The sequence below is a fragment of the Taudactylus pleione genome, unplaced genomic scaffold, assembly GCF_031769625.1.
Source record: "Taudactylus pleione unplaced genomic scaffold, aTauple2 ptg000318l, whole genome shotgun sequence".
Taxonomy (NCBI): domain Eukaryota; kingdom Metazoa; phylum Chordata; class Amphibia; order Anura; family Myobatrachidae; genus Taudactylus; species Taudactylus pleione.
The window spans coordinates 3,846,360-3,865,973 of NW_028284719.1; the positions used below are offsets into that span (position 1 = coordinate 3,846,360).

Below are 19,614 nucleotides of genomic sequence, written 5' to 3' on the forward strand. Positions count from 1 at the left end.
CTATGGGCCAGAGAGCTTTCGTAGCTTTTTGAATAATGTTACTGCTAGTCGAGTAGTCTGTAGTCCCAATGATCCGATCCTTCTTGCTTTTTTTACAATTCTTGGTCACAAACAATTTATCATGAGGGATATTAAGAAATGTGTTCTTATGTGTCAACAGTAATTGTTCAGGATACCCTCTTTGGATAAATTTCAATATCATTTGGTCCAATTGTTCGTCCAATCTCGACCTATCGCTGTTAATCCTTGCAGTGGCGGGCTGGGCCGGGGGGCAGGGTGCTATGTGCCCCCCGGGCCGCAGCGTCATACGGGCCATGGGCAGTCTGTGTCACTGTGACACAGACTGCACCGCATGTGTAGCGCTGACCAGACGGAGTTCGGCCAGCGCTACACAAGTGACAAACTCACAGCTGCCGGCAGTGGGCAATGGGAGAGGTGTCATGACGTCATATGACATCTCTCCCATAATTCAGAGCGGCCCGGCCCAGGAGGACAGATGGAGGAGCAGATGGCGGCAGCAAAAGCGGGGATTCAGGTAAGTGTTTTTTTTTATTTATTTTTTTATATTACGTGTGTCTACTGGGGGGGTCTGGCACTACTGGGGGCACTACAAAGGGGGGGACTACTACTACTGGGGGCACTACAAGGGGGGTGGGGGACTACTACTACTGGGGACTATACTACTGTGGGCACTACAAGGGGGGACTACTACTACTGGGGGCACTACAAGTGGGGACTAATACTACTGGGGGCACTACAAGGGGACTACTACTACTACTGGGGGCACTACAAGGGGGGTGGGGGACTACTACTACTGGAGACTACTACTGGGGACACTACAAGGGTACTACTACTGGGGATGCTACAAGGGGGCGACTACTACTGGTGGCACTACAAGGGGGGCACTACTACTACTGGGGGCACTGCATAGGGGGGGCTACTAATAGGGGCACTACATAGGGGGAGGGGACTACCACTGGGGGCTCTGCACCGAGGAACCACTGCTGGGGGCTCTATATAAAGGGCAATACTGGGAGTACTGCATAGGGGGGAGACTACAACTGGGGCCACTATTTAAGGGGCATTGCATAAGGGTTACCACTATTGGTAACTGCATGGGGGGTGGACTGCTACTGGGGGCACTGCATGGGGGTACACTATTAGGGGCACTATATAAGGGGCTTACTACTGGGGGGCACAAGGGGCACTGCACAGGGGGGACCACTACTGGGGGCACTATATAAGGGGCTTACTACTGGGGGCACAAGGGGCACTGCATAGGGGGGATCACTACTGGGGCACTACTGGAGGCCTGCATAAGGGTGTTTTCTTCTGTGGCACATGGGGGCACTGCATATGGGCACTACAACAGGGGGCTGCCCGTAATCTTTATTTTTACCTTACATTAATCCCATATGGACCAGTCTCCTCCCTGGAACACTTGAGGGGGGGGGGGGGCGCAGTAGCATGCACATTCTTCGGGCACCCTGGCTACACGCTACTCCTCTGCCAGGGCAGCCTGCATGCATTTGCCCCCCAGTTTAAAAGTTGCCAGCCAGCCCCTGAATCCTTGCCACTCATAACATCTGTGAATATGGCAAGCCTGATTTTAATACTGATGAATGAAAGCTTCAATAGCGTAACAGATTATTCCTATCCGTGGCTTTTTGGAATACTGTCGTCTCCAGACTATCCCTTCTCCTAATGATTTTCACATCCAGATATTCTATTTCATGATAGCTGGTATGATAGGTGAACTGAATTGGGCCTGCTTTTCTGTTGATGTCATCAATGAAATTACAGAAATCCTTTTGGTCACCTGTCCAAAAGATGATCAAATCATCTATATATCTCAAGAATAATTTGGCATGTTGGCAAAATTCGGGTTTGCTAAAAAACAACATTTCTTCTTGTATAAACATAAAAATGTTGGCATATGTCAGAGAAACACACGAGCCCATTGCACACCCTGCCATCTGGACATAGTAGTTACCGTCAAATAGGAAATAGTTCCTACGTAATACCAATGTCAATAATTGTATGACAAATATCAATTCAGGACCTTTGTATAATGGGTGAATTGTTAAAAAGTTCTTTACAGCCTGCAACCCCTCTTCATGGGGAATTGATGTATACAAACTTTGTACATCAAGGGTGCACATAAGCATATTTGATGGAACTATAGTAAACTCCTTAAGTTGTAATAATAAGGTAGAAGTATCCTTCAAATATGTTTTCTCTGTCACTATGCAAGGTTGTAATAATGCATCCAAATATTGAGAAACTGCTTGATAAAGAGATCCTCTGGCCGACACAATTGTTCTCCCTGGCGGTTTGACAGGGTCTTTGTGTATTTTCGGAGTTGTATACAATACAGGCATAATTGGATGTTCCTGAATCAAAGCTTTATATATCCGCTTTGTAATGACTCCTTGCTGTTTAGCTTGTAATAAAATGCCGTCCAATTCTTCTTTAAACATGTTGGTAGGATTTCTACATAGTTTTTTGTACGTTAGTCCATCATTTAATTGCTTCATAATTTCAGCTCTATAGTCTGATGTATTTTGGATGACCAATGCCCCACCTTTATACGCTGGGCGGATTATAATATCCTCATATTCTCCAAGATTTTTAACGGCCATATATATATGTTTGTCACTGCACATAGAGGCAGAGTAGCATGGCCTGGATAAAGGTTTGTGATGGCCTCAGGATAACCAGCTTGTGGGTCTCCTGTGTCACAGCGGAAGCAGCAGTCAGCGGTCCCGCACAATGCTGCACTGTCACATTGTGTGCTGGGTCTTGGACCCAGTGTGCAGCAGTAGGGAATATGTGTGACAGCTCTCCATGTGTGGCCCCCTCCACCGAGGTGTTAATCCAGCACTGCAGAGCAGCTCCATCAATCCAACGTCCTCGTGACTGACCGAGACCGGTCACCTGAGAGAGTTGAGATTGAGGAGATAAGATCAATACTAGGCAGTTTTTTGTGGGGTCTGGAGGGGATATTTATGTATTTATATGTATGTGATACTTACCAACTTTCTGGATGCCCCCTCTGGGAGTGAGCAGCCAGGCCAGCACAGCAGGGGAAATGGTATGGCATAGGTAGGCGGTGCGGGGAACATGGCGGTGCAATCGCCTAATTGTGGCCTCATATCGCTGTACAATGCCAAGATTACAGGCATTGTAAATTAGGGGCAGGACTAAAATGACGCTATTCAATGCAAATTGTATAATCGGCCATCTGGACTGCCCACTTCTCTCTGGAAGTGGGTGGCACTGGGCAGATTTGGGCAGCAGCAGCTCCGTACCAGGAGACTTGAATACTCGGGAGCACCACCTGATATTCGGGAGCCTCCCGGTGATTCTGGGAAAGTAGACAACAATGAGATATACTATATATATATATATATTAGGGGTGTGCACCGGCCACTTTTCGTGTTTTGTGTTTTGGTTTTGGATCTGGATCTTTCTTCGTGTTTTGGATCTGGATTGGTTTTGCCAAAACCACCCTTCCGTGTTTTGGGTTCTGGGTTTTGTGTTTTGGATCTGTATTTTTTTTTAAAAAAGCATAAAAACAGCTAAAATCACAGAATTTGTAGGTTTTTCTGCTCCTATGCTATTATTAACCTCAATAACCTTAATTTCCACTCATTTCCAGTCTATTCTGAACACCTCACACCTCACAATAGTGTTTTTATGTCCAAAACGTTGCACCGAGGTAGCTGGATGACTATGCTAAGCGACACGAGTGGGCGGCACAAACACGTGACCCATCTAGGCGTGAAACTGCAGTGGCAGACAGGATGGCAGTTTGAAAAACTAGGCCCCAAACTGTACATAATGCAAAGAAAAAAAAGAGGTGCAAGATGGAATTGTCCTTGGGCCCTCCCACCCACCCTTATGTTGTATAAACAGGACATGCACACTTTAACAAACCAATCATTTCAGCGCCAGGGTCTGCCACACAACTGTGGCTGAAATGATTGGTTCGTTTGGGCCCCCACAAAACAAGCTGGCAATTAATGTGTCCCTGCACAAACTGGCTCTATGGAGGCAAGATGTCATCCTCATCCTCCTCATCCACCGATTCCTCACCCTCTTCAGTGTGTACATCCTCATCCTCACAAAGTATTAACTCGTCCCCACTTGAATCCACCACCACAGGTCCCTCTGTACCTTCTGGAGGCTGGTCTCCCTGGAAGAGCTGATAATTCATTTTGATGAACATCATCTTCTCCACATTCTGTGGAAGCAACCTCCTACGCCTTTCGCTGACAAGGTTCCCGGCTGCACTAAACACTCTTTCGGAGTACACACTGGAGGGGGGGCAACTCAGGTAAAATAGAGCCAGTTTGTACAGGGGCCTCCAAATTGCCTCTTTTTCCTGCCAGTACAGGTATGGACTGTCTGCCATGCCTACTTGGATGCTGTCACCGATGTAATCCTCCACCATTCTGTCAATGGTGACAGTATCATATGCAGTGACAGTAGACATGTCAGAAATTGTTGCCAGGTCCTTCAGTCCGGACCAGATGTCCAAACTTGGTCCTGCCTGTCCTGCATCACCGCCAGCGGGTTGCTTAGGATACCTAAGTTTTTTCCTGGCAGCCCCAGTTGCAGGAGAAAATGAAGAAGGAGCTGTTGACGTGTCACGTTCCGCTTCAGCTGACAGTGTGTTCACCAGCAGGTCTTTGCACCTCTGCAGGCTTGTGTCGGCCGGAAAGAGAGACACCACATAGGCTTTAAACCTAGGATCGAGCACGGTGGCCAAAATGTAGTGGTCTGATTTCAACAGATTGACCACCCTGGAATCCTGGCAAAGCGAATGAAGGGCTTCATCCACAAGTCCCACATGCCGAGCGGAATCGCTCCGTCTTAGCTCCTCCTTCACTTTCTCCAGCTGCTTCTGCAAAAGCCTGATGAGGGGAATGACCTGACTCAAGCTGGCAGTGTCTGAACTGACTTCACGTGTGGCAAGTTCGAAGGGCTGGAGAACCTTGCACAACACGGAAATCATTCTCCACTGCGCTTGAGTCAGGTGCATACCCCCTCCTTTGCCTATGTCATAGGTGGATGTATAGGCTTGTATGGCCTTTTGCTGCTCCTCCATCCTCTGAAGCATATAGAGGGTTGAGTTCCACCGTGTCACAACCTCTTGCTTCAGGTGATGGCGGGGCAGGTTCAAGAGTGTTTGCTGGCGCTCCAGTCTTCGGCACGCAGTCGCTGAATGGCGAAAGTGGCCAGAAATTTTTCGGGCCACCCAAAGCGTCTCCTGCATGCCCCTGTCGCTTTTCAGAAAATTCTGCACCACCAAGTTTATTGTGTGAGCAAAACATGGGACGTGCTGGAATTTGCCCAGATGTAATGCCCGCACAATATTGGTGGCGTTGTCAGATATCACAAATCCCCAGGAGAGTCTAAGTGGGGTAAGCCACTGGGCGATGATTTCCCTCAGTTTCTCTAAGAGGTTGTCGGCGGTGTGCCTCTTACTGAAACCGGTGATACACAGCGTAGCCTGCCTTGTAACGAGCTGGCGTTTCTGAGATGCTGCTACTGGTGACGCTGCTGCTGTTGCTGCGTAAGGTGATACATCTACCCAGTGGGCTGTCACAGTCATATAGTCCTTAGTCTGCCCTGTTCCACTTGTCCACATGTCCGTGGTTAAGTGGACATTGTGTACAACGGCATTTTTCAGGACACTGAGGACACTTTTTCTGACGTTTCTGTACAGTCTCGGTATCGCCTGCCTAGTGAAGTGGAATCTAGACGGTATTTGGAACCGGGGACACACTACCTCCATCAATTGTCTAAATCCCACTGCACTAATGGCGGATACCGGACGCACGTCTAACACCAACATAGCAGTCAAGGCCTCAGTTATACGTTTTGCTTCAGGATGACTGCTGTCGTACTTCATCCTCCTCGCTAAGGACTGTTGGAGGGTCAATTGTTTAGTAAAAGTAGTGGTGTTCCTACTTCCTCTCTGGGATGATGAACGACTCCCAGCAGCAGCAACAGCAGCAGCGGCAGCAGTAGGCGTAGCAATGCAGGATCCTCCAGAGGAATCCCGGATAGGAGAGTCAGTCATGCCAGTGACATGGCCTGCAGGACTACTTCCGATCCTGACTAAGGAGGAAATTGACGAGGAGGGAGTTGACGGTGTGGTTTGCAGGCGCTTGGATACAACAGGACAACGGGATTTAGGTGTCCCTGGACTGCTTACGGTCTTAGCCAAAGTTTCTGAACTTGACAGTAACTTTTTATGAACGCGCTGCAGGTGCCGTATAAGGGAGGATGTTCCTAGGTGGTTGACGTCCCTACCCCTACTTATTTCACCTTTACATATGGTACATATGGCAAGACAGTTGTTGTCCGGATTTGGATAGAAATATTGCCAGACCAAAGAGGTGGAATGTTTGGTCTTCTGCCCAGGCATGACCGTGATGGGCTTTTTCATCCCACGGACAACAACTGTCTCCCCCGGAGCCTGATTTAAACAAACCACATCACCATCAGAATCCTCCTCGCCAACTTCCTCCTCAGCGCCAGCTACACCAGTATCCTCATCCTGTTGTACTTCAACAGTGACATCTTCAATTTGCATATCAGCAAGTGGACTGTGGGTGCTCCTTTCAGCACTTGCAGGGGGCATGCAAATGGTGGAAAGAGCCACCTCTTCCCGTCCAGTGCTGGGAAGGTCAGGCATCGCAACCACCACCACACTTGGACTCTCCTTGGGGATTTGTGATATCTTCTTAGAAAGCACAGTTCTTCGCTGTGCTTTTGCCAGCTTAACTCTTTTGATTTTTTTAGTGGGAGGAGGGCTTCCATCGTCATGTGAAGCTGAACCACTAGTCATGAACATACTAGGGATCGACCTTAGCCGTTCCTTGCCACTCCGTGTCGTAAATGGCATATTGGCAAGTTTACGTTTCTCTTCAGCTGATTTAAATGTCTTTTTCAAGGTCATTTTCCTGAACTTTGCCATTTGGGATTGTATGTGCCCTCTACTATGACATTGGGCATCGGCCTTGGCAGACGACGTTGATGGCATGTTATCGTCTATGTCATGACTAGTGGCAGCAGCTTCAGCACTAGGAGGAAGTGGTTCTTGATCTTTCTCTATTTTATTTTTATCGGAGAAAGTTTGGTCCTCCATTTATGTTATATCGATTTGATATATACGTGCGGCTAAACACAGAAAATAATTTTTTTTTTGGTTTGGACTGGAGTGTACTTTGTGGGTTACAGCACCCTTTAACGGTCAAGCCAGCCGGCCCTTTACTTATGACACAGGCGCACTCTTGGCACTACTTTGTTGATGCACGTGCGGCTACTGCGCACACAATTCACAAACACAGAAAATAATTTTTTTTTTGGTTTGGACTGGAGTGTACTTGGGGGTTACAGCACCCTTTAACGGTCAAGCCAGCCGGCCCTTTACTTATGACACAGGCGCACGCTTGGCACTACTTTGTTGATGCACGTGCGACTACTGCGCACACAATTCACAAACACAGAAAATAATATTTTTTTTGGTTTGGACTGGAGTGTACTTTCGGGGGTTACAGCACCCTTAACGGTCAAGCCAGCCGGCCCTTTACTTATGACACAGGCGCACGCTTGGCACTACTTTGTTGATGCACGTGCGGCTACTGCGCACACAATTCACAAACACAGAAAATAATTTTTTTTTTGGTTTGGACTGGAGTGTACTTGGGGGTTACAGCACCCTTTAACGGTCAAGCCAGCCGGCCCTTTACTTATGACACAGGCGCACGCTTGGCACTACTTTGTTGATGCACGTGCGACTACTGCGCACACAATTCACAAACACAGAAAATAATATTTTTTTTGGTTTGGACTGGAGTGTACTTTCGGGGGTTACAGCACCCTTAACGGTCAAGCCAGCCGGCCCTTTACTTATGACACAGGCGCACGCTTGGCACTACTTTGTTGATGCACGTGCGGCTACTGCGCACACAATTCACAAACACAGAAAATAATTTTTTTTTTGGTTTGGACTGGAGTGTACTTTCGGGGGTTACAGCACCCTTAACGGTCAAGCCAGCCGGCCCTTTACTTATGACACAGGCGCACGCTTGGCACTACTTTGTTGATGCACGTGCGGCTACTGCGCACACAATTCACAAACACAGAAAATAATTTTTTTTTTGGTTTGGACTGGAGTGTACTTTCGGGGGTTACAGCACCCTTAACGGTCAAGCCAGCCGGCCCTTTACTTATGACACAGGCGCACGCTTGGCACTACTTTGTTGATGCACGTGCGGCTACTGCGCACACAATTCACAAACACAGAAAATATATTATTTTTTTAGCACTTGGGGGGAGCACCCCTGATGGACAGAGCACCCCCTGGACAACACTACAGCACTCCTTTAGGACTGGGACACTGCACAGGACTTTGGAGTGGACACAGCCCCTATGGAGAACTGACTGCACAACACAGTCCAGCCAGCCCCTATGGACTTTGAAGTAGTGGACACAGCCCCTATTAACAACAGCAGCACAGCACAACACAGCCAGCCCCTATGGACTTTGAAGTAGTGGACAACAGCAGCACTACACTACACTACACTACACAGCCCTAACTCCCACCCTCCCTCTTCACTGTCCACAGCCGAGTGAGAAAATGGCGCCGACGTGTGTACCTTATATAGGATCCAAAACCCGCGAGACTCGGAAGGCGGGAAGATGACGTTTTGCCTCGATTTCAGATCCGAGTCAGGCGGGAAAAGTCGAGCCTGACTCGGATCGGACTCGGATCGGGGGGGCTCGGGGGGGTTCGGATTTCAGAAATCCGAACCCGCTCACCCCTAATATATATATATATATATGTGTGTAGAAAACAGCGGCACTCACAGGACTTGGTAAATAAGACTCAGGTACACAAGAGGTGTGTAGGATTCGACGTATCAGTCAGTGAGGACTTTTATCAAGAATACAGCAGTGATACAAAGTACATACCTTTATAGGACTGTGTAACAGTGGTAAAGTGCTGTCCGCGCCCATCCTGTTAGTCGCTGGGTGAATGACATCATCAGCGTGCGGCCGGACTGTCAAGATGCACGTGACATCGGACGTGGTGATGCTGGGGAAGATGAAGCAAATTTGTCATTTATATCATCTGGTGTCCGTGTGGCTTGGCCTATATAGGCAAAACATCGTGCACCCTATGTGTGTGATCTATGACCTATTTTAGAGGTTATGATTGTTGGAGAGGCTGTTGGTTATTCTTTCCAGGTTTACTAACATACTCACACTGGATAAGCCCGATCCCGTCCGATCTTGGAAGCGAATCAGTGTCTGGCCTGGTCAGTACTAGGGTGGGGGCGACTCCCTTGGAATACCAGGTTTTGTAAATCATACAAAGTTTTGAACTTTTTTCCAACTTTTGCCTTTCCCTGCCTCTTTCGGTCATTTAGGTCTTTTCCACACTTTACGTGGTGTGGTCCTTAGTTCATCACAGGCTATTTCCTTTATAGTGCTGTAGTATTGTCTCACCATTTAATCCCATATTTGTACATATCTATTTATATGTGCAAGGTTTTTCAGACGCACCCTCTTAGCCCTGTGGTACCTGTACATTGTACAGCAACTATTTCTCTTTTACCCCTATGCTTCATTGAGTAGATCCAGCCTTTGTTGCGGGATCATTGGTCTGTTTAGTCCTGTTATTTTTTGCATCATCTTAAACAGTGCTGCTTAATTATTTTTGTATTATGTACCATACAATGATCATTGCAGTCTATATGTTATATGTTGTATAAGTTATGTTTTGTTCAGCACTCATTGATATGTTCACCTATTTTTATGTAGATTTATTCCCAACACCTGATGTCATGTGCATCGTGACAGTCCGGCCGCACGCTGATGACGTCATTCACCCGGCAACTAACAGGATGGGCGCGGACAGCACTTTACCACTTTTACACAGTCCTATAAAGGTATGTACTTTGTATCACTGCTGTATTCTTGATAAAAGTCCTCACCGACTGAAACGTCGAATCCTACACACCTCTTGTGTACCTGAGTCTTATTTACCAAGTCCTGTGAGTGCCGTTGTTTTCTACACGTTCATACATCAGGTTCTCCTACCTCAGATGGCACCTGGGCAAGTATTGATTGGTACTGTGGAGTGCCGGCTCCAGTGACTTTATATATATATAAATATATATATATATATATATATATACAGTATATATTTTTATATATATATATATATATATATATACATATATATGTATATATACACACACACATGTATGCACATACATATAAATATCTTCAATAGACCCCACATATTATAAATAACATATGTATATGTTTGTATGTGTGAAATATATGTCAGGGTGAGGGAGATCTGGTCATAGTGTAGGGTGTTATATGTAACATATATCTGTAATTGGCAGTGACATACCATGGCTGTTTAACTATTGTCGCTAAGGGGTCCATTTATCATATCGTGCATTTGAAATTAGGATGGGATATGATTATTTTGCCTAAATTTTAAAATTTAAATTTTCCTGTGAATTTAGAAATAATCTCTTGCCAGAACATGGGCTCCATTGGCCAGTACATACTGTACATTACAAGGGCCAGATGGAGGATCACTCTCTGAAAAAATCTGGTGTACAGTAGCCCATAGGCCACTATAGGCTTTGCTTTCAGAACTTGGTAAATCTGACAGCATAGCAGCCCCCATAGAAACCTATGGGTCTGCTTTGTGGTCAGAAATGGAGGAATCATGGCAGATATCTAAGATCGGATGTATCTGCTACAGTCCCAAGCAAGCTTAATATATCTGGTGACCCCCAGAAAATGGGTGGTATTCCGCAAATATATTTAAAAAATTATGCCGCTAAATGTGAATGGGGTAGTATACTATGGTGTGTTTGAGCAAGTACCAGAAAAGTTTAGACCAAAGCACAGTGGTCGCCTCACCATCACTAGTTACACCACTGCAAGGCTGGTCACACCTACTGCAGTGGCACAAATTAGGCACTTCATAAATTTAAGCTCCAGGCCCATGGTGACATTAATCTGGCACTGGTCAGAACATGTTGGGGGTGCAGTGTCCTATGTCTGTATAGGGTGCAATAGAATTGTATTATGGTCATGTACAGTGGTCAGGTAATGTTAGGGGTGTAGAGTCCTATGTCTGTATAGTGTGTAATAGAATTGTATTGAGGTCATGTACAGTGGTCAGGTCATGTTAGGGGTGTAGTGTCCTATGTCTATATAGTGAGCAATAGATGATTTGTGATCATGTACAGTGGTCAGGTCATGTTACGGGGATTTAGTATTCTATGTCTGTATAGGTTGTAATAAATGTATATTATGGTAAAGTACAGTGGTCAGGTCATGTTGGGGGTACAGTGTCCTATGACTGTATAGTGTGTAATAGATGTATATTATGATCATGTAAAGTGGTCAGGTCATGTTGGGTGAGTAGAGTCCTGTCTGTAGAGAGTGTAATAGATGTGTATTAAGGTCAGGTACAGTGGTCAGGTCATGTTGGGGGTGTAGTGTCCTTATGTCTGTATACAGTGTAATAGAATTGTAATAATATTCGTGTACAGTGGTCAGGTCATGTTGGGGTTGTAGTGTCCTATGTTTGTATATAGTTTAATAGAATTGTATTATGGTCATGTCTAGAGATGAGCATTTCGGATTGCTTGGAATCTGAACACACCAGAACTTGAACTAGAGTGTAATATATGTGTATTATGGTCATGTACAGTGGTCAGGTCATGTTGGGGGTGTAGTGTCCTATGTCTGACTACAGTGTAATAGATGTGTATTATGATCATGTACAGTGGTCAGGTCATGTTGGGGGTGTAGTGTCCTATGTCTGTATAGAGTGTAATAGAATTGTATTATGATCATGCCTAGTGGTGAGGTCATGTTCGGGGTGTAGTGTCCTATTTCTGTATAGGATGTTAAAGATGTGTATTATCCTCATACCCAGTGGTCAGGTCATGATGGTTGTAGAAACAGACACTTCCTTGCTGCATCTGTGATCCCAGCACTGAGACCAAGGTCGCTGCCTGTAATCACTATCGCAATCATCGCGACCATCACAACCCTCAGGCTGCCGTAAACTGAAGATTATCACAGCCTGACCACATCCTGACAGCTGTGAGTCCTGGAAATCTGCATCCACCTATGCAGACCCTGGCCTTGTCCCTCGTGGAAAATGAGGGCGATGCTGTTTCCAGAACCCTGCCTGGGAACTCCCCTGCACCTCCCCCCAAATGCCGCAGCATATCACTCACACACGCACATGTGCAGACTGCTCACCATTGGTTAGTTTCCATCTCTAAATGAGGCCCTAAGTACTGGTACTTTTTTCCAAAAACAGGTAATTCCTCTGCCATAATCCTGGAATTTCCTAATAGCCCTGCCTTAAACTTGTATCACCTAACTGGTCCATTCCAACTACTGTATAGACCAGAGAGACACTAATACCACTTTTACACCTAAATTCCGGGTCTGACCCAGAGTTGGAACAGGGCTCCAATCCGAATCAGTCCCGGAATTTAGCCGGCACCAATCCATGATATTCCCTAGTCGGTGCCATTCACACCGGAGCCGCGTCTGCATAGCCTGCATAGGGTCTGCTTTTACGGCATTGAAGTGGATGCTTGGAGATGATGTCATCTCCAAGTGCCACTGAAGCTGGACCAATCAGCCGGCATGCGGCGCACTCCAGGTCATCGTGACACGGAGCGTGCCGTTCACACTGCAGGGTTTCACAGGTCATTCTCGTGTTAAACCGGGTTATTCTCGTGTTAAAGTTACCAGGGAAGGATTGCTGGGTCACTGGACTCAGCAATCAAACCTTCTCCGCTTTTACAATGAGGAGCTACCCGGGTTAACACTGCAATAACCCGGGTTTTACCTCTGGTGTAATAGGGGTATTAAGAGCTATACAGTATGTAAGATTTAGTAAATGGCTGAAAGCTATAGAAGGTAAGAATAACTAAGCTAGATCAGTAGTTATTAAGAAGCTTTTGAAGCATTAATTAATCCAGCCAATGGCCACTTCTCAGACATCCTGAGTATTCCCTTTGACAGCAGTAAGGATAATCAATTGCTTATAATCTATGAGATCACTCTCTACTTTTCTATCAAGTAATTCACAGGAACCAATTACAAATCCTTCATCAGTGAGGGCCTTTCTTACAAAACTTTCATCATAGTTAAATATATGTATCCTATCATTACCAGCTGTGTAATATGTGGCATTTAAGCTCCCAATTACAATTAATTTTCCCCCAGTTTTAAGTAGCTTTGACATCTTCTTCAGGTTTCTAATGTAATCTTGTTGGTCCTGACTAACCGGATCAAGCACCCACACAGTCAGTAGACAGTCAGCTTGTGGTAACACCACCGGATCCGTGAGGTTTTCTTTGCTGAAGTCAATTTGCACAATGTCTTTAATTTTTTCCTTCAACTTTTCTTCCTTGTATTGTTCTTCCACACTAAAATAAATGAACCCTTTACATTATATAATACAAGTAACAAGTGTTCAAATGACAGTGCAGAACTGTATGTTTCACTTCAGTTTCTTTATACCTTGGCCACATAAAAAATAAAAATAAAACAATCATCTCAAAGAGCATAAACACTTTACTTGTAACTCTCTTATACCCCTTTTCCACCTAAATTCCGGGTCTGACCCGGAGTTGGAACAAAGTTCCTATCCGGATCAGACCCGGAATTTTGCCGACGCTGACTCGGGATATTCCCGACTCAGCGCTGCTCACACCGCAGTCGGGTCTGCGTAGACCCGGCTTTTGCGGAGTGAAAGTGGACGCTTGGAGATGACGTCATCTCCAAGCGCCACTGAAGCCGGACCAATCGGCCGGCTAGCAGCGCACTCAGGTCATCGTGACCCAGAGTGCGCTGTTCCCATAGCAGGGTTTCACGGGCTAAGCCCGTGTTAAACCCTGCTAGATACCTGTGTTGGATTGCCGGGTTACTCGACCCAGCGATCCAACCCTCTGCCCTTTTACACCAGGGAGCTGCCCGGGTTAACCGTTCAAAAACCCGGGTTTTAGCTCCGGTGTAAAAAGGGTATAAGTGCTCTTTATGTGTAAGGTATCCTATTTAATTTTTTCATCACACTACAGTACTTGCATGATTGGAACTGCTGAATTGGGAGGTATACTGGCATCCAACTAGGAAATATTCACTATTATTACGCTCTGATCCCATTCAATACTAAAATAGTTATTCTTTAAGTTGGGGAGTTACAATTTTGTTATTATTGTTTAAAATTGACTCATTCTTTATGTTCTTCTATGTTTAGAATCACATTTTACCTGATGCCTCCCAGCTCGGTAACGATCTGAGATGCATGAGTCCAATCAAAAGCCCCAGTGCGGGTGTTCACCCATTTGTTGAGTTCCATAATACACGACTCTCTTAATTTTAGTATAGTGATCTCTTTAAAAAATTCACTTATAACAAAAAGATGATGAACCATGGATCCGATACTGATGTCAATCAAAGTTTCTCCTTTAATACGACCTGCAGGGAAGATTCAGATAAGAAATGTAACATACTATACAGTTACAGTGAGTTAGTGGCAAAGAAAGATAATGTGAGTCCCAGCATTAGTCATATACTGATACAGATCTCATGGTGTATGTTTCCTGGCATAATCCTAGGTGCCCTCATCTGTGCCAATAAATTAAATAACTGGCAATCTGAGAGTTAATGCATTTCCCACAGCTGTGTGAATGTAATGGGCACATGGTATACATGAGACACTGTTTTGGCAAATAAGCAAATATACAAAAGTAGCATCTGTGTGCCTGATTCAGCAAGGGACACAAGTAAGAGATCGCACGGAGCCAGCCAATAATGCATCTCAGTGCGTGCGTATGTGTCGCAATGCGCGTGTGCGCGAACCTGTCACTGCGGCCGGGTAAAGGTTCTCATGACTAATGCAGTGCGTACGCAGACCCTTTCCGATAATGATTGACAGGAAGTGCCGTTTGTGTGTGGTGACGGAGGGTGGTTTGGCGAAGGCAGGCATGCCTGTGCATTGCGACGCCATTATAGGTGCGTGCATAATTAAGGCAGTGTGACGCCATACGCAGCCAGACAGTTTGATGCACGCAGGAAGTGGCAAAGTCCTGCGCCAGGTCAGGTCATCCTCTATTGTGCGTCTGGGCCAATGGTTCTCGATGTTACCGATGTTTGTGCTATCCTGCATACTGATTGAGCATTGAGTATAGGGAGATGGGCGGCACTATGTATTGCTGGGTGTCTGCATCCTTGTGCTGTGGTTGACGAGCGTATATGCACTGATTAGCATATACACGCAGTGGCCAAGTCCGTGCAATATCTCACTTGTGTCCCTTGCTGAATCAGGCCCTGTGTGGCATATATTATATATCTATACACCCGAAACATTAGATATTATTCCTCTATGTTCTGTGATTCAGTTACAGGAAAATATATGTATGATTCCTGAGTCTGCTGCCATTTCTATGCTGTGTGTATAACATTTGGTGGGTTAGTGCTCTTCCACCTGAGAAACAAAGCTCCACAGGTGGTTGTGAGGTCAGTAGCTGACATCGCTTTGTGAGCAGGGAAAGTGTCACCTGTTCCCATTACACACAGCAGAGGAACCATGTTATCCCTGTACACAGAGGTTTAGTGTGGAGCTGCAATGCCTGGAGAGGCACTTGCTAAGGCACCCACCATCCTGCAATACAGAAGTGTATCTGGAGACTCGGCATAGCCAGCACAGGGGGCTGAGATGCCACAAGTGTACAGGAAGGGCAGCACCTATTATAGAACAAGAGTCATTTATTTAATTATAGTATCAAACAAGCAAACAAAATGTATTATGTTTATGAAATAAAATAGAACATGATCAATACAAGACCACCTCCAAATAAAACAAAAAGAGAAGCCATGAAGGTGTTTGGAGGAAAGAGGAAGGGTAGGGTGGATTTTGAATGTCCCTGGGTCCAGGGGTGTAGTTCGAGTAGTGTATGTTCCTGGATTGGGTGAGGTAGAATGGATAGATTATGTCCCTGTGGCTAAGGCAGGTTGTGTATGTCCCTGGGGCTGCTAGGGTGGGTAGTGTATGTTACAGAGACCGGGAGAAGGGAGACTAGTGTATTACAAAGGGCTGGGGGTGGAAGTACTGTTTGTCTAAGGGGCCAGATAGGTAGTGTACATTCCTGGACCAGGGGGTTACTGTATGTCTTGAAGACTAAGGGGTTGGGTGTGTAGTTTATTTCCCAGGAGCTGGGGTATAAGGCATGTAGGATATGTTGCTGGGGCCGCAGGTACAGGGCTTGCAGTGTATGTCACTGCTACAATAGGGTTGGGTGGTTAGTGTAAGTCACTGGTACCATAGGGTAGGGTGGATAGTGTATGTCACTGGTACCATACGGTAGGGTAGGTAGTGTATGTCACTGGTACCATAGGGTAGGGTTGGTAGTGTATGTTGCTAGGGTGGGGTTTGGGCAGATAGTGTATGTTCCAGGGGGACCTATGACCCTGGTGTGTGGATTTGTTACATGCCTTTTTTTCTGAGCCTGTGCATGCTTATGGTGAGGTATCAGGGACAGGTGAAATGGTGGTACCTGGTGATGCAAGGGAGAGAGGCCATCACATATCACAATGGTTCTGCCAGACAGAAGCTACTAAAGGCTCTATTTGAAAAAATATATATTTTAAAACTGAGGAATTGGGTTGTGAGGCTGTGTACAGTCTGAAACTAAGTCTCACTTCAGTAACGTGGACCTGTGCACTGGCTCTATGGATCTTTACACCCATGGAAGGAAGATCATTAATGCCCTGGTAGCAATGCTTTCACTTCCCCCCTTCACACACACATACACTGGTTAGTGGACTCCTCCAGTGGTGCAGTGTCGGTCCATTGCTTTAGTGTGTGCTTCCGTGATTCCGCACACAATGTCTGTGCTTTTTCTGCACAGCTGCAGTTCCATTTGGGTTGATGACTGGGCAATCATAGCTCTCTACAGTATATTTAAAATGTTTGAAAAAAAAAAAAACACTGCCTATACGCCACGCTTAGTGCCCTCAGCTGGAGTCAGAGCTCGGAGGAAGAGCTCCACTGGCTCTACCTACACTACACCCCTGCATGTACACTAGAAAGTCTCCCATTTATATTTTTCTGCTATTCAGAATAACCATGCTATTTATCTGAGGCAACAATTCAATCTTGAATACAAACCTGTTACTAATGCGCTGTGCAGCTTCTCCATAACAAACACCACTGACTCATCTCTGAATGCACTTTCTGGATGAAAATAACATTTAAGGAAGTCCCTGGAGTCCATCCCATGCACATGATAAAGCTTCAACTTGGGTCTGGCTTCCATTCTCTTCTCTTCTATCACACAGGATGGGATGAGTCTCTAATCTGAATCTGTAGCCTTATAGTAATATGTATGGCTGTTCTATTTATATGCAGCAGAATCCTATAATTACAGTATTTACTTTCTCTAGAATGTTCTCATACACAGCTGACTATAAATGTATCAATATGTGCAGAGATCTTATGACAATTAGTAATGATTAAATATTTGACCTAACCAGGTGATAATGTCACAACGCTACAATGTGATATGAATCATCAATATTATGTTTATGTTTAATCCTCTATACTAAATCTTAGATATTTGGTTTTAAAATAAAAATAAACGTAATCTGTTTTGGTACTATGGACTACAGCACTTGTTTTATTATTATTATTATTATTATTATTATTATTATTATTATTATTATTATTATTATTACAACAACAACAACAACAACTATTTATTATTATTATTAATATTATTATTAAAACAACAACTATTATTATTATTATTATTATTATTATTATTATTATTATTATATTTTAATTGGATTTGCAAGTGGGGAACTCATCATGATGACACTTTATACATGTGCACTTGCTCTATCATAATCTTCCACACACTTCCATAACTAAGACCAATTTTTTCATGATTCCTTTCAATGGTTAGTTGTCTGTCTTCGAGGACAATAGCCTCCACTTTCTTCACTGTGCCAAGATCATCCATGATCGAGGGTCTCCTGGAGGCTCATCTGATAGGAACATGTGTCCAGTTTGAAACTTTCTTTTCCACCTCACAGTGTCATATGATGGAATTTCATCACCATAAACAGCCACCATATTATCATGGATTTGTCAGGCACTGTTACCCTCCAAATGGAGGAACTTTATAATACTGCAGGCTTCAGTTTTGTCCATCATGCAAGTTACTGACATCTTCTATCTCCTGCAATGAAACAAGTTGACATAAGTAACTGTAATTTACAACATCATGCATATAAGGATCAATAATAGCACAGGTATCCGAAATTTAAGGTATTAAAAGCTTTTTTAATAATACTTTTATATTCTTAATTATAATTCTGTGTACATCAAGAAATGATATATTTAAAAAAAATACCACATCACATTTACCAATAAGGGGGTTACATACATTTTTAAGAATAAACAAGAAGTTTAATAGTTTTTCACATATTTATTGTGAAATACGAAGAAGTTTAGATAATATCATTGTGTTTTTGTCTTAATTACATAATAAAATAACAATAAAATCAAACAATAATAGAAATAAAACCATAATTATTGAAAAACTTGTTAATATCTTGGTTTTTTTTGTCTTCAATCTTCAATTTGTCGGTTTTCGCATATAAGCTTTTTCTGTATTGTTTCTCTGTATCATCCAGCATTATATCACATAACAACAAGGAATTGAGGGCCTGATTCTGAACGAGCGCCCGCTCTGAATCAGGGATTGTTTTATTTTTCAGAGCGGCCTTTTGGACGCTCGCATAGCTGTGGGTTACCACCCACAGCTTATGCGAACGTTCATGACGATGGTCGCGATGGTCAAGACCATCGCGACCATCAGGCTTGCGACGAGACCCTGGACACCCCCTCGGTGACCGCAAGCCCTGGAGTGATTTTGGCTATATCATAGCCAAAATCACTCCCACTGACATCACTAGTGATGTCAGTGGGGCCGGACCCAGACAGTAGGCGTTCCCATGGGAACGCCTCCGTCTGGGCAGCCACGCCCCCAGCATGCACACCAAAGGGGGCGTGCTGTCACTCACCATCGACAGCATGCCCCCTTTGGTGCGAGACTCATAACCACGGCTACCCCGTCATTATTCGGGTCTCGCGCATGCGCATGACGGAGCTCCCTCCATCGTGCGCATGCACACTAGGGCACCATCAACCCACTTGCGAGCGCTCGCGAGCGGGTCTGAATCAGGCCCTGAATCCACACTAGAAAAAATATATATTGGTCTAAACTAGAGATGTGCGCTGACCCTCGTGTTTTGGTTTTGGTTTTGGATCTGGATCTCCCCTGGTTTTGCATCTGAATCTGGTTTTGGATTTTTTTCCTTGGTATTTTGTTTTCGTGGTTTGGTTTTGGATCTGGATGATTTCTCAAAAAATCCAAAAAACAGCTAACATCACATAAAATGTGCATTTTTTGTTCCTACAGTATTAATAACCTCAATAACATTTAATTCCACTTGTTTCCAGTC

At 44.8% G+C, this 19,614-nt stretch overlaps 1 protein-coding gene across 1 annotated transcript; it reads right to left on the minus strand.

Annotated features, from left to right (window-relative positions):
• Positions 1-13,075: 13,075 nt before the first annotated feature.
• Positions 13,076-17,402, minus strand: LOC148509673 (nicotinamide N-methyltransferase-like). Its single transcript, XM_088442941.1, has 3 exons — positions 17,255-17,402; positions 14,355-14,562; positions 13,076-13,511 (listed from the first exon to the last, which is right to left on the minus strand). The coding sequence occupies exons 1-3, from the start codon at positions 17,400-17,402 to the stop codon at positions 13,076-13,078; spliced, it is 792 nt and encodes a 263-aa protein (XP_088299067.1).
• Positions 17,403-19,614: the final 2,212 nt, after the last annotated feature.

Excerpts from the sequence above, each read along its gene's own strand:
- LOC148509673 (XM_088442941.1), bottom strand. The coding sequence starts at position 17,402 with ATGGAAGCCAGACCCAAGTTGAAGCTTTATCATGTGCATGGGATGGAC. Across the intron at positions 14,563-17,254 it reads GCACAGCGCATTAGTAACAG|GTCGTATTAAAGGAGAAACT; the intron begins GTTTGTATTCAA and ends TCTTCCCTGCAG. Across the intron at positions 13,512-14,354 it reads ACCGAGCTGGGAGGCATCAG|TGTGGAAGAACAATACAAGG; the intron begins GTAAAATGTGAT and ends CATTTATTTTAG.